We start from the raw sequence: 27154 nt of genomic DNA on the forward strand, positions 1-27154 counted from the left end.
TCACATAGGCTATATATGTCCCAACTTCACGACATTAAACAGCAGAAGAACGTAGGCCAACGAGATGTTAAAAATAATAATACTTGAATAATATTTTATATAGAGATTTTATACTTTTATATTATTTTATTTATTTATTTAATTTGTATTTCCACTTGCACTGTAAAGCACTTTACAGTAATGTACACTGCGTCCTAGTGGTTAAAGTTCATTCATATTTTGTCTTCAAAAGAAATAAAATATCAGATTATCTACATAAAGAAGAATGTAGGCTAAAGAAGAAATGTTTTTCAAAGCACCAGAATGATGTCTAATGATGAACTAAAAGAATAGAAGAAAACAAGGCATCCTTTCCTTGCAATATCAATCAAATCAAACAAACGTCGTTGATTAGGCTGTAATCTCGAGCAATAAACTGCACGCAGAGGTAGCCTAACCCAGAGCAGGTGGAAAGTCGCCCATCTGACTGAACGATGACGTAAGAGTTCCCAACAGCAACCCGGGGCTGCCTCTGAGTGACGTCAGCGACTAAACAACAACAAAATAAACAGCAGCTGGCAGCGCGCGTGAGGAGCGGGGCTTGCTATGGCTAATCAGGGTGGATGCGACAGCCTGGATGCTTCAGAGGTGGAGCCGGTGGGAAAGAGCGCCGGTACCGGCGAGACTTCCTCCAGATCACTCAGCTCAGGTGGAGGAGGAGAGATGGCGGAGAAAGAGGAAGAGCAGCCTTCGAGAGTCCGACACCCTGCAGACACTTATCCTCTGTGCCGTATATCAAAGCTGGTTAACTGGAAAAGACCATTATGGACTTCCGCTTTCTTCGCAACTACAAATATAGCGTTTTGGTGAGACACATGACGCAGCATATTTTTATTACATGCAGAATGTATGAATGCAAATATAACATTTTCTGTAAGACGTAGGCTAGTGATGTTGGAGTTTAAATAAAATATTGCATTAATGGGTCAGTCTTTATCGCTTTCAAATGCTCTAAATTTCTCTGCCTAATTAAATCAGCAGGCCTAACTGTTTTTTATAGTCTGGCCCCTAAGGCATTTTCCTTTGACCATTTTCTCTGTAGGCTATCTGTGGTTGCACTGGACTTCACTACAGTTGTATTGCTATTCGTACTGTGGTGGACCTTTTGTGTTAGTGACAATAGTTTCTTTTGCATAGCATGATACATTTTTGAAGACAAACGTTTGAAATGAACATTTCATATGCATTTCCCTGCATGCACAAAGGTTGTCAATGTATTTATGGCATTTGTTCGTTTTGAATAAATCTTGTTGTGGCATGTGGATAAATATCGTATTTGGGTTAACAGGGCTTTATTTGGAGTGCAATTAGGAATTAGTTTCATCCTCAAAGCACATGATTTTACATAACTTGTAATTAGAATACATAGAAATAATAATAATCACACTTGAGCATGTAGTTTTATTGTTTTTAAAGGTATGATGACAGATCTTAGATAATTTTACAGCTTTTATCTAAAAAAAAAACAAGCACTATACATACGAAAGTGATAGATAGATGTCTGTTTACTGTAACTGTGCACGTGATTAAAGATGGGAAACCTGATTTAAGGTATGATGACAGATCTTAGATAATTTTACAGCTTTTATCTTAAAAAAAACAAGCACTATACATACGAAAGTGATAGATAGATGTCTGTTTACTGTAACTGTGCACGTGATTAAAGATGGGAAACCTGATTGTTGTTTTCTTTTTCCATGCAGGTTTGCGTCCCTTAGTCCCTGTCGGTTGTTCAGCCTCATCTCCATGTGTGTGACTCTCTTTGTGATGATTCAGTTGATGAGAGATGTGGCTCTTTCCAGATCCAGAGGTGTGGGTTTGTTTCATACCCTAACATGTGTGACTGTTGTTAATGTAAGAATAGAAACACATTTTTATATGGTGTCCACCACCAGTATAGATCCCATGGATGTTTATTTTCCTACTTACAGGAGCCGCTCTGTGGAGGAGTATGACAAGCAGGTAAATTTAGAGCATGCACACCTATTTAAATAGTGTCTTGCGCTCACCAAGGCTACGTTTATTTGATCAAAAATCCCGTAAAATTGTCAAATATTATTACAATAAAAAAAACTGTGTTCTATTTTAATATATTTTAAAATGTAATTTATTTCTGGGACGGCAAAGCTGAATTTTCAGCAGCTATTACTCCAGTCTTCAGTGTCACATGACCCTTCAGAAACGATTCTAATATGCAGATTTAGTGCTCAAAAACATTTCTTACGATTTTTGTTGAAAACGGCTATTTTGTATTTTTGTGGAAACCAAGAGACACTTTTTAAAGGATTCTTTAAGGAACAAAAATATTTGAAATAGAATTTTTGTAACATTGAAAACGTGCTTTTGATCAATTTAATGCATCCTTGCAGAATAAAAGTATTAATTTCTTAAAAAGTCATATTAACCCCAAACGATTGAACTACTTTTTAATAAAAAATTTTAATAAACTGAACTTGACAGCGATTACCATATTGTTTCATTTTGAGAAAAAGAGCAGCTTTTATGTTCACTAATAATTCCTTTTGCATTCAATTGAGTTTGAAACAACATGGCAGAATTTTAATTGAAAGCAAATCTACCTACAACAGATATACAAATAGTCCTTTTGGTAGTTGCACTGAAAATGTACTTGACTCAACATTTTGAGGAGGGCACACATCTGAACGTATTTATAATTATAAAGGTGTTTTTACCTCAAGTATTTTCCATTCATTAGCTACAGTCCAGCCTGCAGCCACTAGAGGGCGTCCTATACCTCTTATTGGCATTATTGATGACATACAGCACTCCATAAAGCCTGTCATGTGAGTTTAGAAATGTCAGTGAAATCCAGTGTTTCTGTGAAGGAGCTGTTGTGAGATCAACACTAATTAAGAAATCTAACAAAGCACTCCTGACCTTCTTGAAACTTAGAAATGTACAACACTGGTAACCTTTCTCATGCAGTACTTTGAAGAGTGTGTCCAAGTGAACCAAGATTATATAATCAATATTTACGTCAAATCTTTTCATATGAGAACATTTAAAAGTTGGCCTAAGTTTATTAAAGTATTGGATTAGTGGAAGGCTTGATGAATTTATCCAATACTGCTTATCAATGGCCTTCGGCTTTCCATTATTTTAATCCGGCTTGCGTCGTGCTGTACATTGCATGCTTATGGTAAAAACAAATGCAATGGCACCATTGTGCTCCAGTGGGTGAGATGCCAGTGTAGTAATCTTCAGTGTGGTGTTTATGTGAGACGGGCCTCATTAAAACCTTGGGTACTTGACCAACAGCTGCTGGATTGCCTCAGCTTGTTCGTTTCTGCCGGCTGCTGTTGATGCGAGTCCTGTTCCAACAGTTGTCTTCACCCGGATCTTCACTCTGACCCCTTTGCCCCCTGTCCTCCCATAGCTTTCTGTTGTGCCCTACTTTTTGTGTGTTGTTTATTTCATAGAAGTTACTTTATATTTAAGTGTGATGATGGAAGTTTCACATTAAGAACGTCTGTTATTTTTTGTGTTTTTATGAAACTTCCAACAGTAGTTATATGGTTATACAAATTTAGTTACTATTTCTTTGCTACAGATGTTTACACAATATATTTGCAATACAAATGTACTAATATGTTTCATTTGTTGTGATGAAACGGTTTGTTTATCTGTACATTGTGACGTATGCACTGGAGTGTTTTTGTTCTTGTGGAAGCATGTCGTGTTGTGAAACTTGAGTTTATGTTTCAGACTAGGTGGCATGGTGAGTAGAATGACACAGCCATTTGTGCTCTCAAGAGTGCATTTCCTCGCCGTTCTTCTTGGGAGGATTTTGGAGGGCCCCAACTGAGAAGCCAATCACATCACAGGATACTAACTAACAAAGGGTGTGTCTGGACACTCAGTGGCCCATTGGAGGAAGGCTGAGTGAGATTTAGATGATTGGTATTATTTGTTCGCTGACCAACTGACCAGTCATGGTCCTTTCATCACAGTCAAATGACCAAATCATAATAACAGATAGAATGATATAAATAAAGAGGTGATATAAATAATAAAGACAACTGTTGTCTGTATATACAGAGGAGAATAGGCAAGTTTTTACACTTTTTACCCCCATTCTCTGGGAATGTAATTTTTGGAAAGTCAGTTTCTGTATATATACTTTAAGTGATAGTTAACGTTAAGTTTTGCATAGAAAAAAGTTGTTGAACGTCATTATTAACTAGGTCAAATGGTTTGGTCTATTTATGTTGTCACATGCTGGATGTTTAAGCAAACAATACTGGGGTGGCAAAATGTAAACAATAAAACGAGTATGAAAAGATAAAACAGCAAAAATTTTAAATATTCAAAAATAGTGTTTAACATTTAAAACATGTAAATAATTATGAAAACTATTTCATTCCATTTGTGAAAATTCAATATTTAATTGTTACGTTGTATAATTTTATACCATTTAAAACACAGGTAAATAATAATAATTCTTTTTAAAAAGTGCCAATCTGCCCCAAATGGATGTTTCTGAAAAAATAATTAATTAATAAATTGTATAGTTTTATAAAATAAAACAAAAATGTGAAAACCTGTCTCAAATGGACATTTTTTATATATACATATTTTTTAAACGCATGTAAATAATAATAAAACAATAAAAATGTGACAACCTGCCCCAAATGGACATTTAAAAAAATACCCTTGTCCCGAGAACATTTCTAAATTCTGCTTTCATGATATAGCTGACTCTTGTCTGAATGTTTGCAAGTGTAGTTTTATTATTCATTTGTTTGATGATATTTAAATTGTATAATATTTACTTGTTGTGCTAAAGAGGTTCTATATTTAAAATATAATTAACGTATAAATAAATGTAACATTTCTTTAAATATAATTAGATTTTAAAACATTCACAATGAAAGAGTAATATATTATAAATCAGTGAGATTAACAGAGAGAGGAAATGATGGAAAATTATTGTGATGTCAGGGAGTTTCTTTGTTATGATAACCATGTACCTGCATGGAAATCATTTTTTATTGAGCATCATTTGCATAATTTAAAATACTCTTCTGAGAGGGTCTCATTCTGTGAAGAGGGGTATTAAGGGGGTATTATGTGGAGTGTTTGTACGTGTGTGTGCTCATGCCCCAGCACTGTGTCTGATGCCTGCTTGTGGAATGCTATGTGACTCTGGTATTTTTAGACCTGACTGGTTGAAATAGTGAAGCTCAGGCCTTGGTCAACATAAACACTAGCTAGTGTGGCTTCATGCAACACTTCATTTGTGACTCTGTCTGAACTCTGGAACTTATCACTGACACATTCACCTTCTGACTTACCTGAACGCCTTTCATGTTGAAACCTAAAGATTTTGAGATGACCGCTGAAGACCGTGGATCAGCACTGAGGTAAAAAAAAAAAACACGATTTAAGAAATTGGTACAAAGACAGAGTGGTTGTTAACTTTGAATACTTGGAATCAGTGTTATGTGAATTATACCTGACTAAGTGGCTAGTTTTGTTTAAATGACTTGGATATTTATTTTGTGTCTTTTTTTCTTTTTTGGAAAAACATGTTATTTGAATCAAGTAATTAATTTAATCTTACTTGCATCGAAGTTAGGTTTGTCATGTTTCAGATAAGAGCTTGTTCCGAATTATTACAAATGTCAGTCATCATGCATCAGATGCATCAGGGGCTGTGTGGTCTCCATAGTGACCCTTGTTTTGGAACATTTGCTAGGGGGAAGTTCATGTCGATTGTCACAAATACTTTATAGGTATTGATGCGTGCATGTACATCACACAGCCATGGAACCTGTCAGTCATATGTGATGAAGTGTACTTGAACAGGCCCACAGACAAGCTAAAAACATTGTTAAAGTACTGCAGTTGCCAATGACAAAGGCCCCTTTACCCTTATTTTACAAATTAAGAGACACTATTGATTTTCAGTTGCATTCCCCAGCTGTTTGTTTTGAGCTATTTTGGTGCTCTGTCACTGGGTCTGTTTGAGTGTCAGACAAGTAGCTTTCTTTGTTGTTTTAGCGATTAGCATGAAAGTCAGCTAGTCGAGCGGTTTGGTTCTCAGAATCCAGAGGCACCTGTTGTTGGCATTTACAGAGACATTAGAGGATTTTCTACACATGTTCTTTGGTTTTAAAAGATTTTGGACTTTCTTGAGGCAGCAAACTTTATTTGGTTTTCACATGATAACATTTAGCAGTAACAAGCATGACATGATTTCAAATAGCGTTGACTATCAAACACCACATAGTGTTAGTCAACATGCAGATTTCACAAAAGATGTAACAAAAGATCTCATCTGATGAAATCTCTTAACACTTGTGAGCATTACACCTCATTGATCTCCAGTCGTCAGCTCTGGTCTGGGTTGGGCAAGCCTGCACTCACTTTCTCTGGCACTTTCGCTTAGATGGTGAAATGCTAATGTGAGCTCTGTTGCCTCATAGTCACATGCCCCCCATGCGCTCTGTTTAATAGGAAACCTCCGGTGGGGAAACATGTCTCTGTAATGTTGGAGGTGGTTTATGACCTTTTGGAGGAAACGGATCTGTAGGAGAGTTCCTAATTGCATGGGTTATGTGTAGCATGTTTTTGGGGTCAATATGTTTGTTTGAAGGACTTTGTGTTTGAAAAGTTTTCGACATATAGGTGGCATTGTTCGGTTTGTTTTGGAGATGGGAAATATAAGGCGACAGCTGTGAGGGGATGGGAGTAGGGCACATTACCACAGATAAAGAGCATTAACAAGCCGCCCTAGATGCCAAGAAATTCCTCTGTTCTGAAAGTCATACTAAGTCAAACATTTGGTCAAAGCCTACTTTTCAGTTATCTCATGAACCCATTTTAGATATTATAAGAATCCTCTTGTACATTTCTTCGTTCATTACTCAGACTGTGAAGTATTTCACAAATGCAGTGTCTGCTCTGATAGTGCTAGAATCTGCCTTCAAAGGCATACACCCTTTATAGCTCATGCTATAGACACTGATATCCGTTTATTAAAATGTAGACTATAAGGTCTACATTTTTATTTAATTCTTTCCATCCTCCATAACGTGAATTTACATGTCCTGTATAGTGTATAGGCATATTGTGTCATATCACAGTTCCAGATGTTGAGAAGGGGCCACTACAAATATATAGCAGCATATGTGTTCAGCAGATATGCAATGATAAATAAAGAAGTTTACATTGTTTAATTGAATTAATGAATTAATATGTGCTACTTTATAGCTCATGCTATAGACACTGATATCCGTTAAAATGTAGACTATAAGGTCTACATTTTTATTTAATTCTTTCCATCCTCCATAATGTGAATTTACATGTCCTGTATAGTGTATAGGCATATTGTGTCATATCACAGTTCCAGATGTTGAGAAGAGGCCACTACAAATATATAGCAGCATATGTGTTCAGCAGATATGCAATGATAAATAAAGAAGTTTACATTGTTTAATTGAATTAATGAATTAATATGTGCTTTTGCAGAAAGGGTCGTCTTTACTTCTGGTTCAACTTTAATGATCATTTATATTACTGGTCTTTTAATTGTAGCTGGGAGGTCATTGATTCTGTCCAGGAGGGCAAGTCTGGATCAGGATCTCCATTCACACACTTCTGGATGAGCCTCAAGCTCTTCATTGAGGAGACTTCCTCTTTTAAGCAGCAGAATCCAGGCAAGGTATGGACATATTTAGTTTTTGCATAATGTACCCTTTTTTAACATTACAGTGTAGATTGTAGGTTAAAATTAGTATGAATGTATAAAGGGAAACCATATATGTTGGGTATCATGTCAAGTCTTAATTTCTTCTACATTTCCCCCATTTTAACCACAATTTTGCCTTCTCTAGTTAATTTTTCATGGTCTGACAGTGGTCTTAAAAGAATGAACAAAATTATATTTAAAATAGATTTAGAGTATAGCATGTCACATCTCAGTTTATTAACTCTTCAAAAGTATTTTATGTCAACTATCCTTTTGCAGTGAACTGAGACATTATAAATTTGCGTCTCATTGCAGTTCTGTCTGCTGGTGTGCAGTATGTGCTCTTTTCTGGCAATACTTGGGCGTTACATTCCAGGGGTTGTTATTTCATACATCTTAGGTAAGTGCCAAATTAGGTCCTACACAAAACAGAGGGTAATTAATAGCTTTTGCCATATCTTTTCATTAAAGTCTTTGTACAACTGTTTGTAACCATGCTACTATTGGCTAAGGTGAGCATAGCCTTTTCTGGATTTACCTCCAGCACACTTGAGAACATCCAACAGTCTGTTTGTCATGTGATTGTGGATTCCTAGAAATGTAACATGACGATATTCCCACTCAGTCTCTGGTTTCTCTTTCTTCCTAGCAGTCAGCAGGTTCACAAACACACTGGTAAGAGTGACGCGTACATTAATAGTTTCTACATCTGTTTACTGCAGTGCTGGGCATTTTTCTCTGGCCTTTGGTGTCGTCACATGAGTTTGGGATGTGGTTGGAACCAGTTCTGCAGAAACTGGACTTTGGAGTGGGCGAGTTTCTTCGGAAAATAAAGGAGAATCATGGTACGTCTCAAATACACACATAGAAAATTACTGAATTTTACATGAGTTCCATTGTAGCTTGACCCCCAAAATAAATTTTGGAGCGCACCACACATTTAGCACTATGAAAGAGTGACTCATCTGATTGAATTCAATGGAGTTTGGCATTGGCATGTTGCTAAGCTAACAAGGCAAACCACTTATAAGCATATAAAACATAGTAGACGCACACATTTTTATATTTTTCAATTACACTAAAGTATTTTTATCGATTCTGTTTGGTTTTGAATGTAATATTTAAAGTCATGGCTGACTTGCATTTTCCATATTCCTTTCCTGCTTAAGAGAAAAGGATACTCCAGTCACAAGCCAAGAGAGAGAGCATTGAAGCAGATCTGTCTGCACTTTTCCCCAAGGTCAGTGAGCTGCCACACAACTGGCCAGATACTGTTACTCACACGCTTATCATGTGCCACTGAAGACTGTGAGGGCTTTAGGATATGACAATAATACCATATTCATAATATGTCCATTTCTTGTCTTTGTGTGAACTGATATTGAGTATCTAATACAGATGGACTCCACCGTGTGCAAAGAGCTGTCTATATCCGACACAGAGGTCTCTGAAATAACATGGACAGACAATGGCACCTTTAACCTTTCAGAGGGACACACACCTCAGACAGAAAACTCTGAAGGTAAAGCTCTCTTACCTTTTCCAGAAATATCTGTATGTGGGTGAATTTTCAGGTCTAAATATAGTCTAAATATAACAAATGATAGATAGACCCTTTTATAACAAAAAAAAACACTGCAAACTAACTGCCAGAAACTGATGTGTGTGTGTGTGTGTGTGTATGTATGTATGTATGTATGTATGTATGTATGTATGTATGTATGTATATATATATATATATATATATATATATAAAATCCCTATTTCACTATTAACTAGTTGCTTATTAGCATGTATATTACTAGCATATTGCCTGTTTATTAGTACTTGTTTATTAGGTACATATTAATGCCTTATTCTGCATGACCATATTGTACATCCCTTAATCCTACCCAATACCTAAACTTAACAACTACCTTACTAAATATTAATCAGCCGCAAATTAGGAGTTTATTGAGGGCAAAGCCCTTAGTTAATAGTGAATATGTGTTCCCTAATCTAAAATGTTACCTAATATTTTTCATTCCACAAGAAATATTAAGCAGCACAACTGCTTTCAACTGATAACAATAAGAAATGTTAAATGATGCTTGAGTAGCGAATCAGGATATTAGAATGAATTTTTCGGAAGGATCATGTCACACTGGACTGGATGCTGAAAAATCAGCTTTACCATCACAGGAATAAATTACATTTTAAAACAAAGTACATATACATAAAAAATACATAACAATGCATTATTCAAAAAGTGATTTAAAATTGTAATAATATTTCACAATATTAATATTTTTACTGTTTTTTTTTAAACTGTATCATTAAAAAAATCATATTGACCCCAAACTTTTAAATTGTGGTATTAACTGTATACTATATGTTAGTATACTATAAATAAATATATACTAGTACACTGGAATCAATTAGTCATCAGCATGTTGTGATTATAAAAAAGGAGATTGAAGAATTGAATGAAAGCCTTTTTTTATGTATTAGAGCCGTTCTTTGTGTATTATAGCATTATGATAAATGTATTGTCTAAAACCTTGAAAACATATATAGTTTTGATGCATTCAATAATAGATATTATACCAAATTGTATTCCTGTTGAATGTGTATACATCTCATTGTTTTTTAAATGGGGCATTTTCTGTGTTATATATTTGATACAGACTCAGACCGGCGAAGTGACGAGGAAGTCTTCACCGGTGGACTACCGGAGTTTCCCTCCTTGGACAATGGCTTGGGAACAAATGGAGATGACGACGATGACCTGAGCATTGGGATGCCCACCCTTCCAGCCCATCCCAGCAGGGTCGGGTCCACACAGTCAGAGGAGGAACCCGCGGCCCAGGCCCTGGAAGTTGTGCAGAGGCTGGCTGGAGACGTAATCACAGCAGCAGTAACCGCGGCCATGCAGGAACGTCTGGAGGCAGCTATAGCGCCTGCGCTGGTCCAGGCCCTGGCTGAGGAATCGGACAGCGAGGCGGAGGACTTTGAGTTGTTGGACCAATCAGAGCTGGAACAGCTGGAAGGCGAGTTGGGGCTGGACCGCTCGAGCCGTGCAGAAACGTCTAATCCTAGCAAACCCTCTCCAGGCTTTCTGTCCAAACTACTGGGGCGCCAATGATTTTATTCAGAGGGGTTCCGCTTCCCTCTGTGATGGGATGTGGGTGGGAGGATAAATGTCAGGTTCACAGGGAAAGGTCCAGAGTAATGAAGGTATTCCATTGTTTTACTTTGCTGGTGTGATTCAGTTATATTCAGTTGCTATTAAAACGGTCATCTGTGGAAGGAGGCTATTTGTGTATTTCATGGGGAAGGTGATAGTGGCTGGTTTTGGCGTAGCTCCATCTCAGTGGGTCATCGGAGGAAATTGTTTTCACAATGTTTCCTGTCAACCTCCAACCCGCCAATGACCAGAGGGTTATGGACCAGAGTATTGTCATGAGTTTAGATGTTAAAGGGCTGGTAGATGCAGAATACTCCATATTTTGCTGCCAAATATTTCTTCTCTTTTCAACTTCGCTTAATTACTTCTAAAAACAAAAAAGCTTCATGGCCAAAGAGTAAGGGCCTCCCACTAACTGACAATCAGGATAGCATTTATAAGCAAACAGAAACACCACGTAGAGAAGTACACGTGACAAATATTTTGTTTTCTAATTTAGTTTTTTGTATTTTTCATGAAGGATTTCTGAAAAGCTGGTGGTCTTAGTGTAATCCTTTGCATGGGTAGTCATGTTTTAGACTTTTTTCAGTTTGCACCTTCTTTTAGAGTAAACCAACTAGGCACTAGAGCACATAGGCACCAAAGTTGGACAGATTATGATTTAGATTCATATTCATATTCATCAAATAGTGCTTAAAGGGATGGTTCAACCAAAAATGAATATTCTGTCATTAATGGTGTTTAATGTTGTTTTAGACTCCATTGACTTTCATTTTATAAACAAAAACAGTTACACAGCACTGCAAACTAACTGCCAGAAACTGATGTGTGTGTGTGTATGTATGTATGTATGTATGTATGTATGTATGTATATATATATATATATATATATATATAAAATCCCTATTTCACTATTAACTAGTTGCTTATTAGCATGTATATTACTAGCATATTGCCTGTTTATTAGTACTTGTTTATTAGGTACATATTAATGCCTTATTCTGCATGACCATATTGTACATCCCTTAATCCTACCCAATACCTAAACTTAACAACTACCTTACTAAATATTAATAAGCCGCAAATTAGGAGTTTATTGAGGGCAAAGCCCTTAGTTAATAGTGAATATGTGTTCCCTAATCTAAAATGTTACCTAATATTTTTCATTCCACAAGAAATATTAAGCAGCACAACTGCTTTCAACTGATAACAATAAGAAATGTTAAATGATGCTTGAGTAGCGAATCAGGATATTAGAATGAATTTTTCGGAAGGATCATGTCACACTGGACTGGATGCTGAAAAATCAGCTTTACCATCACAGGAATAAATTACATTTTAAAACAAAGTACATATACATAAAAAATACATAACAATGCATTATTCAAAAAGTGATTTAAAATTGTAATAATATTTCACAATATTAATATTTTTACTGTTTTTTTTTAAACTGTATCATTAAAAAAATCATATTGACCCCAAACTTTTAAATTGTGGTATTAACTGTATACTATATGTTAGTATACTATAAATAAATATATACTAGTACACTGGAATCAATTAGTCATCAGCATGTTGTGATTATAAAAAAGGAGATTGAAGAATTGAATGAAAGCCTTTTTTTATGTATTAGAGCCGTTCTTTGTGTATTATAGCATTATGATAAATGTATTGTCTAAAACCTTGAAAACATATATAGTTTTGATGCATTCAATAATAGATATTATACCAAATTGTATTCCTGTTGAATGTGTATACATCTCATTGTTTTTTAAATGGGGCATTTTCTGTGTTATATATTTGATACAGACTCAGACCGGCGAAGTGACGAAGAAGTCTTCACCGGTGGACTACCGGAGTTTCCCTCCTTGGACAATGGCTTGGGAACAAATGGAGATGACGACGATGACCTGAGCATTGGGATGCCCACCCTTCCAGCCCATCCCAGCAGGGTCGGGTCCACACAGTCAGAGGAGGAACCCGCGGCCCAGGCCCTGGAAGTTGTGCAGAGGCTGGCTGGAGACGTAATCACAGCAGCAGTAACCGCGGCCATGCAGGAACGTCTGGAGGCAGCTATAGCGCCTGCGCTGGTCCAGGCCCTGGCTGAGGAATCGGACAGCGAGGCGGAGGACTTTGAGTTGTTGGACCAATCAGAGCTGGAACAGCTGGAAGGCGAGTTGGGGCTGGACCGCTCGAGCCGTGCAGAAACGTCTAATCCTAGCAAACCCTCTCCAGGCTTTCTGTCCAAACTACTGGGGCGCCAATGATTTTATTCAGAGGGGTTCCGCTTCCCTCTGTGATGGGATGTGGGTGGGAGGATAAATGTCAGGTTCACAGGGAAAGGTCCAGAGTAATGAAGGTATTCCATTGTTTTACTTTGCTGGTGTGATTCAGTTGTTTTGCTATAAAAACAAAGTCATCTGTGGAAGGAGGCTATTAGTGTTTTTCACGGGGAAGGTGATTGTGGCTGGTTTTGGCGTAGCTCCATCTCAGTGGGTCATCGGAGGAAATTGTTTTCACAATGTTTCCTGTCAACCTCCAACCCGCCAATGACCAGAGGGTTATGGACCAGAGTAAAGTCATTCGTTTAGCTGTTAAAGGGCTGGTAGATGCAGGACACTCCATATTTTGCTGCCAAATATTTTTTCTCTTTTCAACTTCACATAATTACTCTTAAAATAAAGCTTCATGGCCAAAGAGTAAGGGCCTCCCACTAACTGACAATCAGGATAGCATTTATAAGCAAACAGAAACACCACGTAGAGAAGTACACGTGACAAATATTTTGTTTTCTAATTTAGTTTTTTGTATTTTTCATGAAGGATTTCTGAAAAGCTGGTGGTCTTAGTGTAATCCTTTGCATGGGTAGTCATGTTTTAGACTTTTTTCAGTTTGCACCTTCTTTTAGAGTAAACCAACTAGGCACTAGAGCACATAGGCACCAAAGTTGGACAGATTATGATTTAGATTCATATTCATATTCATCAAATAGTGCTTAAAGGGATGGTTCAACCAAAAATGAATATTCTGTCATTAATGGTGTTTAATGTTGTTTTAGACTCCATTGACTTTCATTTTATAAACAAAAACAGTTACACAGAATATAATCTTTTGTGTTCCACAGAACTCATACAGGTTTGGAAAAATATGAAAGTGTAAATAATGATCATTTTTGGGTGAACTCTTTCTCTTTAATGTACACAAAAACCTTAAGTTTTTTTTTCTGGCAAAAGAACAAAATGTAAAATGTATTTAATCCCCAAGAACAATGTAGACAGAAGACAATTGTACTTTTAGTCAGTTTTATTAATCAAAATGTCTCTTTGGGGATCATTATCGTGCTTTCTGTGAAAAAGAGAGTAGTCTTTTATCAACTGACCCATTATTCATAATTGCCTTTTCATCAATGTAAGTACAGACGCACATATAACCAAGACTGTTTCTGTTCACAGTGTGGTGCTTGGTGTGTATCTAAATGTAGTGTTTCTAACAAACTTCTGATGTATTATGAATTTTGTTTTGAGATGTATCGAACGCTTTCTATAACACGTTGGCTGAATAGGAACTTCTGCCAGTCACTATAATGACTGCTATCCAAAAATGATTCTAATCAGTGTCAGTTTGATCACTTTTTTAAATTGTATTGTATTATTTATTCCTATATATCTCTCTTATTAGATTGCTGCAACGCACATATGATTGCCTTATATGCCTGTGCAAGTTTGTCTGTCAGAACGGAAGAGAATGAGCAAAATATAGTTGTATGAACAATCTCCAGAATGTAATTAAAACCGTACAATTCAAAATTGTGGTTTTGTCATTATTCTGAATGAGGTTTTGCAATGGAAAATATCTTAAGTGACTTTGAAACAATCCTAATTGAGGTCAAAACATATTTATTGGGTTCAAATTTCACATTTAAATTCTTTTTCTTCACTTAAACTTATATATTTAATTATAATTGTATATAAATTATAAAGCAAATGGTTATTACTTCTAATGAATATTAAGAAAATAAGGACTTAAAAACGAGACTTTTCATATTGTAATGGTAATTTTGGAATGGAAAAGCTATAATTAATTAAATTGTAATGATAATGTGTATTGTTAATTGTCACCAAATGCATGATTAAATAGATAATAAATGTATTCACCATCATTAGATCGAGGTACTGGTTAAATATGAGCTGTTTTCACTAGGCAAAGGGGAGGAACAGTCCTCCTCATAAATCTGACACTTTTAAACAGCACCCGGTGATTTACTCGTAGTCCACCTGTAAAGCACACTATCCATACATCACCTAAACTTTACCTCAAGTCAGTAGAACAAAATAGTAATGTTTCAAATGTGTTTGATTTATACTCATCACTGCAGGACTTCATCCATTAAACCCATCAAACTGCTTCAATTTGAGCTATTCAAATCTAAAATAATTTATCAAGACTAAATATTACAACACCGCTTTTGTAATGGAGAGTTGTTTATAATTACATGCTTAAAGCAGATAAAAAGAACAACACCAATATTTTCAGTAACATTCAGTCTGAACAAATGTACAAGATGCAACATGAGTGACTGTATAGGTTATAGCTAAACATACTGAAACAATTAAAAAGAAACTCTTCCATAATTCTGCATCTGGTGGTCCTTTAAAAGATTCAGACCCAGCTGGAGATGTTTTTACTACTGCAGAATTTCTTAATGAAGTGAGTGGCTTAATGTGGTGTGATTTGTGTCTCAGGGCCAAAATAAAAATCAAACAAGCCACAAAAAATTCCCTAATTTACCACACATGTTAATCCCAATGTTCTTCAAAGAAAGAGAAAAATGAAAAAAGATTGTCTGCACAGTTTGACAGACCTGTTGTATTACTTTGCTTATCACAATATAGATAAATACAGATAACCATATCACAAAAGGTTTCATAAACATATTATTTGTATCCATTTAGCTCACCCATCGAAATTATACATGACAGATTCAGTTACTTGTCCTTTCTGGCATGTAAATCATTTCTGTTTATTGGCTTTTTTCTTACATGAGTTCTTTCTAGAAGGCCTTTAGTTTTCCATAAAATGCAATTGTTTACACATTTTGTTGCTGCTTTGGGAAAAGCATGGCAGAAATATTGTTATTTTACAAAAGACAAAATCTCATTCAGAGTAACCAGAGATGTAGTTCATCACAATAGGCACGTACAGTTTGACAACCAGAAACTGTCGAGCCATAGCATTTTTTAGCATTTGAAAATTAGCTTGAAAAGAGTGTTTGTGATATTCTTTTAAGAAAAATGTCACTTGGTTTGACATTTTGATATTCGCACATTTTTTGGTGTGACTTAAGTCAGAATCCTTTTTGGAGCCATTATATGTGTGGAAGGGAAGGAAAAGTGCTCTGCCCTATTTCCAGGTGAGAAGATGTGAAAGCTGGCTTGTCTCAAGTCTCATAAAACTCTACAAAGACATACAGGTGAACTGTGAGAAAAGAAATAAAAAAGCAGAACTCCTCAGAGTTTTACCACCTTGACCTTCCAGCCACACTCGTTCTGTCACAAGTTAAACAAAAAGTCACTTATTTCACTAAAGTTTGTGAAATAGGGCAATTAGATATTTGTGGAAAGATAAGTAGACATTTGGTAAATATAGATACTGTATATATTCATAAAAATTGCTTCAGTGAAGGGCAAAGAATTTTTTTTGTCTTCTAAGTGATTTTTAAACTCTTCCCTGGCGCCAGGTGTTCCAAAATTCTGAGCGCATGTCACATTCTTCTACATGTGGTATGTTGGAATTATGAGGCCATATCGTGTTTGTGTGCTCAGCCGCTTCCAGCTTGGATTGCAGGTTTATGTGCTATGTAAAACACCTGTTTGCAGCAAGCCTGAAGTTTAATTATATGTGTAACAGTGGACATGCTGATCTGGCCATCCCATCATCATGATGAATGGACACCATTAAACAATCAGTCACATAGTATATGCATAAGAGTTGCATGTTGCAGATGTCGTTTCTAAATCATAAGCAGCCACCATATAGCTTCAGCTATAGATTTTTGCAGCTATATATGGTGGGAAGGAATCACCTAAAATGATATTTGACAGGCTATCATTCTGATCTGTGATGTTCTTGTCATAAAAAGTTGTTGGATCGTTAACCCAAACCTGATTTTTTTTATAGCATCCTGTAACCTTCTGGCCTTCAGTTGCCTTCAGTTTCTTATGACAGTGGCCGACACTTTCTGCTTTTCCTGTGGAATCTTTAGTGAGTGTGAAGAAACTGCCAGATAACACCTTCAAAAAGCTGCTGACAGGTATCTGCTTGTTGGGGAGAGTTTTTTTTTAACAGCATGGGTCTGGTTTTTAATTAGCTTACATTACACAGTTTTCACTTTGCCATAGATGACTTAAGCCTAAAAGTCTTGAATGAGGAAGATGATGTGGGTGCTTTAACATTATTGTATAAAGGTTTCTTAAAAGAGATATTTCACACAAAAATTTTGTCAGCATTACATCCTCCACTTGTTCCAATACTGTTAGAGTTTCTTGTTGGTAAATGATGTTAGGTTAGTCATATTAAATAATATGTTTGCTTAAACAAAACTAATTTATATGATATTACATAAAGAAGTTTTTAGATTAATTTATTTAAAAAAAATTAAGCATAAGCGAAGTATAAACTTGGAATTCCATAGAGCTTTACTTTACTTTATAAATCTGCATAATACTGAGCAAACTGCAGGATTCAGAATAAGATAAACTGCTCTTGGTGAAATAATCTAAAGTGCATGAACTGATAAAGTCATAATTCATATGGCAGAATGGAGAAAGTATCACATGTTCAATTCACAAGGTATCAGTATCACAAGGTTTTCTGTAATGTTTGTGTCTCAGTGGTAGATGTGGCACCTCATTCATCAATCAGTAAAAAGGTATTTCTTTGATTATGTCTGCATCCTTCCGGCTCCCTCTTCCAAGTTGGATCTTGCTGCTTTTCTCCCTAATTACAGGACTCTCATTGGTCAATGAGCTGATTTTGCAAGAGCCAATCCCAAAAAGGCTAACAGCAAGCTCCTGACGTGCCTTTTTTTCTTAATGATCATGGAGCACTTTAAAAATGTTGCCGTTCTCCACAGCAATTCAGAGGGTTTGAGGGGGAGTGCAGGGGTTGTGTGAAGAGTTCAGTAAGCCCCTTCAGAGCCCACCAGCAACTTAGGAGTATCTTCAAACATTTCTGCTAGAACAGGTAAGTGCTTTTGAAGATCCTTTTTCTCATTCAGTTGAATGATACAGACAAAATATTCTTAATAAATTAGGTGCAGGTATGAGCACTGGGAAATTGTTAAAAAATATTTTTTATATTTTAAAAATATTCATTTATTTATTTATTTGATGATTTTACATGGATTTCTATATATGTTGTATTATTTATAATGTGTTTGTCCCCCCTGCCCATCATTGTACAATGTAAAAAAAAACACACAATTTGGGAATTATGTAAGACAGGTGTAAATAGTATTCAAAAAGACATTTAAAAAAATTGCAGGGAAAGCCTAAGAAATTCTTATAAATCTAAAAAAGTAACAATTTTAAAAAGTGAAGGAACAAAAGCAATTTACATATTATATTTTTACAAGAACAATAGAATGTGAATTGCAGTCTGTCCATTAAAAACTAAATTGTACAACAACACATTGTTTCAAGTTATTGGACATTTTAAGCAAATCACTCATGGTTTAAAAGTTAAAATAGTTAAAAGTCCATTATTATTTAAGAATCAACTATTGAAACCCTCAATAAGATCCTTTTTCTCATTCAGTTGAATGATACAGACAAAATATTCTTAATAAATTAGGTGCAGGTATGAGCACTGGGAAATTGTTAAAAAAAAAAATTTATATTTTAAAAATATTCATTTATTTATTTATTTGATGATTTTACATGGATTTCTATATATGTTGTATTATTTATAATGTGTTTGTCCCCCCTGCCCATCATTGTACAATGTAAAAAAAAAAAAACACAATTTGGGAATTATGTAAGACAGGTGTAAATAGTATTCAAAAAGACATTTAAAAAAATTGCAGGGAAAGCCTAAGAAATTCTTATAAATCTAAAAAAGTAACAATTTTAAAAAGTGAAGGAACAAAAACAATTTACATATTATATTTTTACAAGAACAATAGAATGTGAATTGCAGTCTGTCCATTAAAAACTAAATTGTACAACAACACATTGTTTCAAGTTATTGGACCACACAATTTGGGAATTATGTAAGACAGGTGTAAATAGTATTCAAAAAGACATTTAAAAAAATTGCAGGGAAAGCCTAAGAAATTCTTATAAATCTAAAAATGTAACAATTTTAAAAAGTGAAGGAACAAAAACAATTTACATATTATATTTTTACAAGAACAATAGAATGTGAATTGCAGTCTGTCCATTAAAAACTAAATTGTACAACAACACATTGTTTCAAGTTATTGGACATTTTAAGCAAATCATTCATGGTTTAAAAGTTAAAATAGTTAAAAGTCCATTATTATTTAAGAATCAACTATTGAAACCCTCAATTGGCCGACCATTATTTAGAATATCCCTGAATCCCTGATATGGATCACTCTCTCAATTTTTGTTTTCAGGATTCAACTAATCAAGAAAAATGGCCAGACTTACATTATCTGTTATATTCTGTGGAATGGCTTTTGCAACTGTCTTTATGCCAGGTGAGAATCCATTTTGATTAAAAAAAAAAAGAAATTCTGTGATCCTGAATATTTAGCACAATTCAAACCATAGCATTATAAAGCATCATAAACCACCATAAGTCACCATAGCATTATAAAACATGAACCAAATGTCTCAGAATCCATATCTGAAACAAAGCACATGGTATTTACAAAACCAGAGAAAACAAATGAGCATTGTGTATTGTTATTCTCTTTTGTGAACACCTTTGTGAAGTGATTTCAGTCAAACAGTTTCCATGTAGGAAAACAGAGACCTTGTGATTATCAGCCACCTGTATATTTTCCATGAGCTATAAACATCTAAAGAGACCAACTGGAGATGCAGATATATGCCACAAATAATGTTGCATGTACAGACCATTTTACATCCTTCATTTTATTTTACAGCAGTGGTAATTATGGCAGCAGCCTGTGGGCTGGTTCCCCAATCCCTTTGTAGTTTAACAGGTACACTTGCAGGGGTCCCGGAAGTTTAAGTCCCATTTTAGAGCACTTAGAGCTCTCAGAGAGCTGAGACAGAGCGGTAATCACTAGAATAAGACACAGGCTCCGCAGACGGGAAAAATGCCTGCTGTGCACTCATAGTTGGTTGGCATTTTCCTTCATTTCAGAAGTGTGACATTTGGTTCATAACAATTCAATTTAGTTTTTTTCTTTTGTTTTCTTTGCATTTTTATTTATTTATTTATTTTTATTAACGTCTGACACAGACTTTCTGAAGGCTAGTCCTGTAGGACGCAATGAAGAAGAGGATGGTGAGTTGGACTTTTTTGTGCAATTGTATCATCAGCTATGCTGTAAATGGCACTGACATCAAAGCTCAGATGTGAGATAATGCCATTAAACATGAATCATTATGCTGCACACCTGAAAAATGGCAGTGGTTCATTGTCTCACATAGAGCTTCTCTACATCTTGGCCTCAAAATAGAATCTCCTTCTTATTTTCATTTTAGGTTATAAAGTACATCATAGTTATGCACTGGCAAAGCAAAGAACCCAAAGATTTCTTAAGAATTCAATCAAATCATCACAGAGTTTTCCACAATTTATAATAATTGTAGTCCTGGGCAATGATTAATCATGATTAATCGCATCCAAAATAAAAGTTTTTGTGTACATAATATATGTGTGTGTACTGTGTATATTTATTATGTATATATAAAGACACACAGTACATATTTAGAAAACATTTACATGTATTTACATGTATATATTTATATGAATACAATTTATATTATATATAAATATATTTAATATATAAACATATATTGTTCTTAAATATATACAACACAAGTATTTATGTATTTATATATACATAATAAATATACACAGTACACACACACATATATTATGTACACAAAAACTTTTATTTTGGATGCAATTAATCGCGATTAATCGTTACCCAGTACTAAATAATAGTGAAGTCATCAAAATGCTAAGTAATAATATACACTATTGTCAGATTTGGATAGATTAATAAATAAATAAATAAAATAAAAATACTGAGATGTTGTCTAAATATTATTTAAAGGGATAGTTCACACAAAAATGAAAATTCTGTCATTAATTGCTCACCCTCATGTCGTTTCAAACCCGTAAGACATTCGTAACACTAAATAAGAGGGTCAGAGAGGGTCAGAAAGATCTTGGATTTCATCAAAAATATCTTAATTTGTGTTCCGAAGATGAACAAAGGTCTTGTTTGGAACGACTTGAGGGTGAGTAATTAATGACAGAACTATCCCTTTAGTTTAAATGATGCTTAAATGATACTTACTGTTGTCATGCGCTGTTTCAGCTATAGAGGGTGCAGCTGAGGTGAAGACAGACAGCAAGACTTCACTGAAAAAGCTGGTCCGTAGCAGGAGGAATGTTGCCTACTACAGAAGCCTGCCTGATTTCTGGGGCTGGTATAAATACTTAATGCAGACCAACAACCAGGAGGGAGTGAGTAGCCTTAAACGAAAACACACATTGCTAGTCAGGGTCAAAATCTTTTTGAGATTTTTCTATGACTTCATGTAATTGTTCTAAAAATAAGTCAACTTTCTTGAGAGCTGTTTACAAAAAATTGCGACAAGAGTAATTCAATTAGCCCAATTTTGTTTCTCTGTGATTATCTCCACAGATTGAGGACATGGATCGCATGTACCTTGTTTACCTGCAGAACAAGCACAGAGTAGAAGAGGGACGCTCCTACAACCATTACCTCACTCACCTGAGCGAAATTTACAAAGCATGTGCCAACTCCGACGACCCAGACTGCATTGCAGAATCCACCAGCAAACCCAAAGCCAAGATGGTCATGCCTGTTCCTGTGAGGCAAGCTACTGTGACAGTATGCAACCCTTACCTCGACCCCTACTGCCTCTATGCTGTTAGACCAAAAGCTGCAGAAGAAGAGCCTTCACCCGCCCCAGAAAAGGTCCCTGCTCCGATTCTGTCTCCTCTACTCCCTCTGCCTCTGAAAACCCCGCCAGCTTACTACTATGCTCCGGTCTTAGAGCCTTTCTTGCCAGCTGAGCAGAGGGCGGAACTGTTGCGTATCTGCAATCCTTCAGACACAGAGTGTTTGCAGTACCACCTGCGCGCTGCTTACGGCCACAGGCCCTCGCTAGGACCTCTGCCCTCCTACGCTCACCTTGGATGTGATCCTATCAAAGATCCTTACTGCCAGCCCAAGCTGGTGGCCAGATCACCTTCAGGTTTGTATCACCTGTACCCCACTTGTAACCCCGCCATTGACCCCCTTTGCGTCACGAATGTAGTTGCACCTGCAGCCCAAATCGGTGGGAACGCAGAAGCCCCCAAAGAGCAGTTTTGCAACCCTTTGTTTGAAGAGGGCTGCAACCCCCTTACAGCTGCCAAACTAGCTGGAGTCAATAAGCCTGTCTTGGAATACGCTCCAAGAGATGAGCCTGCGCCTCTCAACCTGGCCTGCGACCCTCGCTACGATCCATATTGTCTGATGGGTGGAGCCGCTGCTCTCAGGAAACCCCCTCCAGTTCTCCCGGAGTTCCAGACCCGTCACCGCCTGGGCATCCATGGGAAGACCAAGGAAGGTTATGACTGCTACATGTTCTATGATAAGGATTGCACCCCAGTGGAGAGCCAGGACTTGAGGGCAAGTGCTGCCAGTTCTAGACCAGACTGCCACCCCTACGACCCCAACTGTGGTAAGTTTGCCCCTCAGACGTCCACTGGAGCTGAAGCAGCCAAGAGGGTCAAAGACGGCATCATTGAGCCCCATCCGGACTGTGACCCAGAAATCGATTACAACTGCCGTCTGCGCTGGGCAGAATCTGCAAGTGAAAAACACAAAGATGAGCCAGCCCAGCAAGAACAAGCTCTCCCTGAAAATGTGGCCCCTGAGTATCCAGTTCCACGATTTGAGGACTTCTTGAGAGGCTATATGGGTGGCTACAAGAAATGAGAAGAAAAAACTGGATGAGAATTTACAAATTCAATCATGTTTATTCACACATAGCACCAGTTTAGGTCTGTGCAAAAGAAGCAATTCAGGATAATCCAGGAATAGTTTTTGCATTGATGTTTTAGTAACTCTAGAGATATCTAAGGTCTTAATTCTGTCTGAAATGTCATTTTGGGAAACACATCCATATATTTGGGGGTTTTGTTAGTGGTAATGTGAAACAATATATATATTTATGTATTATATAATGTAGGGTTAGGGTACTTGAATAATACTTACTGATACATAAATCTGTATGGTAGTTTTTCTCTAAATTTGTTTTGTGAATTCTTGATATGTATTTAATGTAGTTTCTACTTTGATAAAAACAATCTTTCTCTTCTGTATTTGTTTAATATTTTCAGTAAAAAATAAATGACTTAAATGAATTAAAGCTGGTGTTTTTTAAACATGCATTAACATAAAAAATATCACAATGGCTTCATGTTTCAGTACAGCTAAACAAATTCATCATATTGCAATACAGAAATGTATGCATTCAAAATTAATTTTCTGAGTAAATACTAAAGTTTATGTGATTTACATAAAAGTGACAACACATGATATGACAGATTGGTATATCTATTTCAACAAAAATAATGTATTGAATTATTAATATAATTTGAATCATGCAAATGCAGAATAAACACAAAGTTGATGTGTTATGCAATGGCAGGCTTTAAAAAGGGGAACAAGAAAATAGACGAAAGAGCTCAAACTTTAAAGGGGTCATATGATGCTGTTAAAAAGAACATTATTTTGTGTATTTGGTGTAATGAAATGTGTTTATGCGGTTTAAAGTTAAAAAAACACATTATTTTCCACATACTGTACATTATTGTTTCTCCTCTATGCCCCGCCTTTTTGAAACGCGTCGATTTTTACAAAGCTTATCGGGCTGAAAAAGCGAGGTGTGCTGTTGAAAGTTGATGTATTCCCTCAGCGACCAGCACAGATCAGCTCTAGGCATGACGATCTCGTCCTCTTTTGGAAGACCAAACAAACTAGTTTCGCTTTCACAACGAAGCACACAGTGCCTTCACGACATGGCTGCAGCGTCAACAATACTACAGCGAGAATAAAAGTTACGCCTTCTTTCTTTGCGTGAACATTTGGCCGGCGTTATGCAAATCTTCCCACATAGTGAGGTAGATATGTGGGGGCGTGTTAGAACGAGCCGTTTTAGGTAGGTGTGGCTGACTCTGAACTTTTATGAAGAATATCACTTTGGATTTGAGACTTTAGTCTTTGCAACTTTACAGATCTTCTTTATGCACCAAGAGCTTGTAATTTAAATAGCATCATATGACCCCTTTAAAAAGAGATATCTTCTAAGGGAAAATAAATAAGTCATTCACAATATAAAATATACAACTTACAAGTTACTTAGATATATATTTATTATTTCGAACATGTATGCCTGCTGTAGACCGAGAAAAAGGTTTGTGTGGAATAGAAATATCATTTATTCTAAACACCATATAAAAGCACATTAAACATTAGTACCCAATACCCGATATTTAAATTATTCACAACATGCAGCATTTGACCAAAAGATCCCTCAGGCAGATGAAAAATGAGTGCACTTGATAACTGTTTTAAAAGAGCTTGGCATGCCAATATAGTAACACTAATGACTACTCACACAGACTGTGAACATGTTGAAATATGCATTAACTACAAGTGCACTGTAAATATGCCACTCTCAGAAGGTCCCTCAGCGGGCAAATCTAACTAAAAAGGAACTGATGAAGCACACAAAATATACCTAATACTTGGATTACCCAACACACTCTCCCAGGAACACACGGCAGATTTTATTGACATACTTCATTATGACAGGCAAAGAAATCAGTTGGGATATGTTACCCAAGTGCAGACTCAGAAGCTTTGCATTTCATACTTCTGGCACATCTGTTGTGGTTTTTTCCTTACTGTCTAATTGGCCTTAGGTGGGCTTTGAGAGGGGATATAGCAAAGCCTACGAGACTTTGAACTGTTGCTTAATGCCTCAGTCAGCATGAGTCCGGTTTGTGCTGATTGCACCTCTCCATGGCCTGCATACCTGCGGGACCAGTTGAATGTCATTAAGTGGATGGGAAAGGGCCCGGAATGATAATGAGGGTAAATATGTCCTCTGCATAAGCAAACAGAAATTAGCAGTGCGCTGTACTCAGCAGTACTGCAGAGTTTCTCATTTTAATGTGGTCAGTGAGTGAGTTTGTGTTTGAACATTCTTGAAAGGGACTGTAAGAAGATCTGGCCTTGAACAGAGATTTTAATTAGTTTGATTGCACTTCTGTACAGTGAAATGTGGCCATTGAAAAGTTCTAAAGTTGAGCTTTTCTTCCCAATAGTGAGCTTGTAAAATAACACACATACTGCTGTTTGACATATAAACTTTGACTTTGACTAATGTTTGGCCTAAAGGAGCTGTGTCTGACAATGATTTTCAAACCAGATGTTAGTCATACAGTGGGGCAAAAAAGTATTTAGTCAGCCACCAATTGTGCAAGTTCTCCCACTTAAAACAGTCCTAAAACTGTCCATTGTAAGTTGCCTAATGTACTGAAGGTAACCGTTTGACGAAATAAGAGATGCCCTAGTTACATGAACAGTTTTAACTATACTTTAATCTCTCTGGGTGACATACTTACAAAACATTGATGACAGATTCTTTGTACTGAGCTTCAAATGAGAAAATACGTCTTTGCCTTGCAGGGAAACCTGCTGAGGAAAAAATAACATCAATATAAAATGGCATGACTTAAGTATATTTATACATTCAGGTGTGTCTGTTCCTATAAACGCTGGAATTTATTAACAGCTAGAGTGTTAGAGTTGAATTTTAGCATAATAAAATATTGTGCTCACGGAGGATGAAGAAGAAGAGAAGATAGTCAGCACTGTCGCACATAAGATGAACACAACCTCCTCATGCAGGCTCTGAAGCACGTGACATGGTGTAAAGGCTTGACAACCCAAGAGGAACATTTGTAACTGTTGGTTCAGATGGAGTTGTCTGGTACACTTCAGTTTATTCTCAAAGATTTCATTTCAGATAAAGTTGCCGTTTTGTTGCTCCTCTAGAATCTATAAAAAGTTAGACAGCCTGAATCACTGCAACACATGTAATTTTTCATTGAATCAGAGACCTGTGATTGATACTGGAAGAAACTACATCCTGATTTTCTGAATTCCTGAATTCCATTACTTACTGGGTTTTAGTGAAACAGTATGATCTGTTTAAATAAGCTTTAAAATATTTGAACACTTATTAACTAGTAAATAAGCTATGATTAAAACTACATTTTTTTTGTTATTTTGTCGTAAATAATTAAATAAACTGCAGAGGTTTTTTTTTTTGTTGTATTTTTGCGAATCTTCTAAATGTATCCCCTAAATTTAAGTGAGTGATGTTCACTGTCTTAAATACTGTACGTCACTGTCGATTGCTCTACTATGCCAAATTGTCCTATTGGGCATGCACACATCAATACTGCGCCATTTATTGTAAGGTTAAGTTTAGGATTGGGGTAGGTGTAGACATTAATAAAACACAAGCTCATTAAAGCAGAACAGACGTTTGTGGGGAACCAGAACAGAATGCCATTCGCCTTATTAGAAGCCAGTGTAGCCTATCAGAATGATTTTGAAACGGATATTTCAAGGTTAAAAATCAAAACACAACAAACAACAAGGACACTGACATACAGAGACTTTTAAGACACGCTTTCCACACTCATGAATTTTCTTTAATTTGTCTGATGGAACACACATAATCATCATCAAGCGTTAGGCTATGTCATTTTTGTGTCTATAAACATTAGCCTACATCACAGTGTCATTTTTCACCAGATCTCTAATATATAGTATTTGATATCATTCTGTGGTGGAAATTAGGGTAAGGGTAACTAAGGGTAATTTGATCAGCTACTAAGATGTTAGCTAGCATAAATTTAGGCAATCTTAGTTTTAATAAAAATCAACCCCTGGGACATAAAAGCGACCGAAG

General features: G+C 36.2%; 3 protein-coding genes across 3 annotated transcripts; all 3 read left to right on the forward strand.

Annotated features, from left to right (window-relative positions):
• The first annotated feature begins 505 nt into the window (after window positions 1–505).
• LOC107584095 (reticulophagy receptor FAM134B-like) lies at window positions 506–11632 on the forward strand. Its single transcript, XM_016270527.1, has 9 exons — window positions 506–845; window positions 1743–1849; window positions 1971–2001; window positions 7600–7726; window positions 8069–8153; window positions 8476–8598; window positions 8923–8993; window positions 9152–9275; window positions 10420–11632. The coding sequence occupies exons 1-9, from the start codon at window positions 586–588 to the stop codon at window positions 10875–10877; spliced, it is 1386 nt and encodes a 461-aa protein (XP_016126013.1). The 5' UTR covers window positions 506–585; the 3' UTR covers window positions 10878–11632.
• Window positions 11135–27022, forward strand: LOC107585841 (reticulophagy receptor FAM134B-like). The gene is made up of 3 exons (XM_016272990.1): window positions 11135–11186; window positions 12729–13706; window positions 27013–27022. The coding sequence occupies exons 1-2, from the start codon at window positions 11135–11137 to the stop codon at window positions 13184–13186; spliced, it is 510 nt and encodes a 169-aa protein (XP_016128476.1). The 3' UTR covers window positions 13187–13706; window positions 27013–27022.
• On the forward strand, window positions 13441–23100 carry LOC107585844 (uncharacterized). Its single transcript, XM_016273004.1, has 3 exons — window positions 13441–13492; window positions 21472–21614; window positions 21796–23100. Exons 1-3 carry the CDS (start codon window positions 13441–13443, stop codon window positions 23098–23100), a joined length of 1500 nt encoding a protein of 499 aa, XP_016128490.1.
• Window positions 27023–27154: the final 132 nt, after the last annotated feature.

This window comes from Sinocyclocheilus grahami, unplaced genomic scaffold (genome assembly GCF_001515645.1).
Source record: "Sinocyclocheilus grahami isolate Dianchi unplaced genomic scaffold, SAMN03320097.WGS_v1.1 scaffold5.1, whole genome shotgun sequence".
Lineage (NCBI taxonomy): Eukaryota > Metazoa > Chordata > Actinopteri > Cypriniformes > Cyprinidae > Sinocyclocheilus > Sinocyclocheilus grahami.

Excerpts from the sequence above, each read along its gene's own strand:
- LOC107584095 (XM_016270527.1), top strand. The coding sequence starts at position 586 with ATGGCTAATCAGGGTGGATGCGACAGCCTGGATGCTTCAGAGGTGGAG. Across the intron at positions 8,154-8,475 it reads TGTTATTTCATACATCTTAG|TGCTGGGCATTTTTCTCTGG; the intron begins GTAAGTGCCAAA and ends TGTTTACTGCAG. Across the intron at positions 8,994-9,151 it reads TGTCTGCACTTTTCCCCAAG|ATGGACTCCACCGTGTGCAA; the intron begins GTCAGTGAGCTG and ends TATCTAATACAG.
- LOC107585841 (XM_016272990.1), top strand. The coding sequence starts at position 11,135 with ATGTTTCCTGTCAACCTCCAACCCGCCAATGACCAGAGGGTTATGGAC. Across the intron at positions 11,187-12,728 it reads CCAGAGGGTTATGGACCAGA|ACTCAGACCGGCGAAGTGAC; the intron begins GTATTGTCATGA and ends TATTTGATACAG.
- LOC107585844 (XM_016273004.1), top strand. The coding sequence starts at position 13,441 with ATGTTTCCTGTCAACCTCCAACCCGCCAATGACCAGAGGGTTATGGAC. Across the intron at positions 13,493-21,471 it reads CCAGAGGGTTATGGACCAGA|AGGGTGCAGCTGAGGTGAAG; the intron begins GTAAAGTCATTC and ends TTTCAGCTATAG. Across the intron at positions 21,615-21,795 it reads AGACCAACAACCAGGAGGGA|ATTGAGGACATGGATCGCAT; the intron begins GTGAGTAGCCTT and ends TTATCTCCACAG.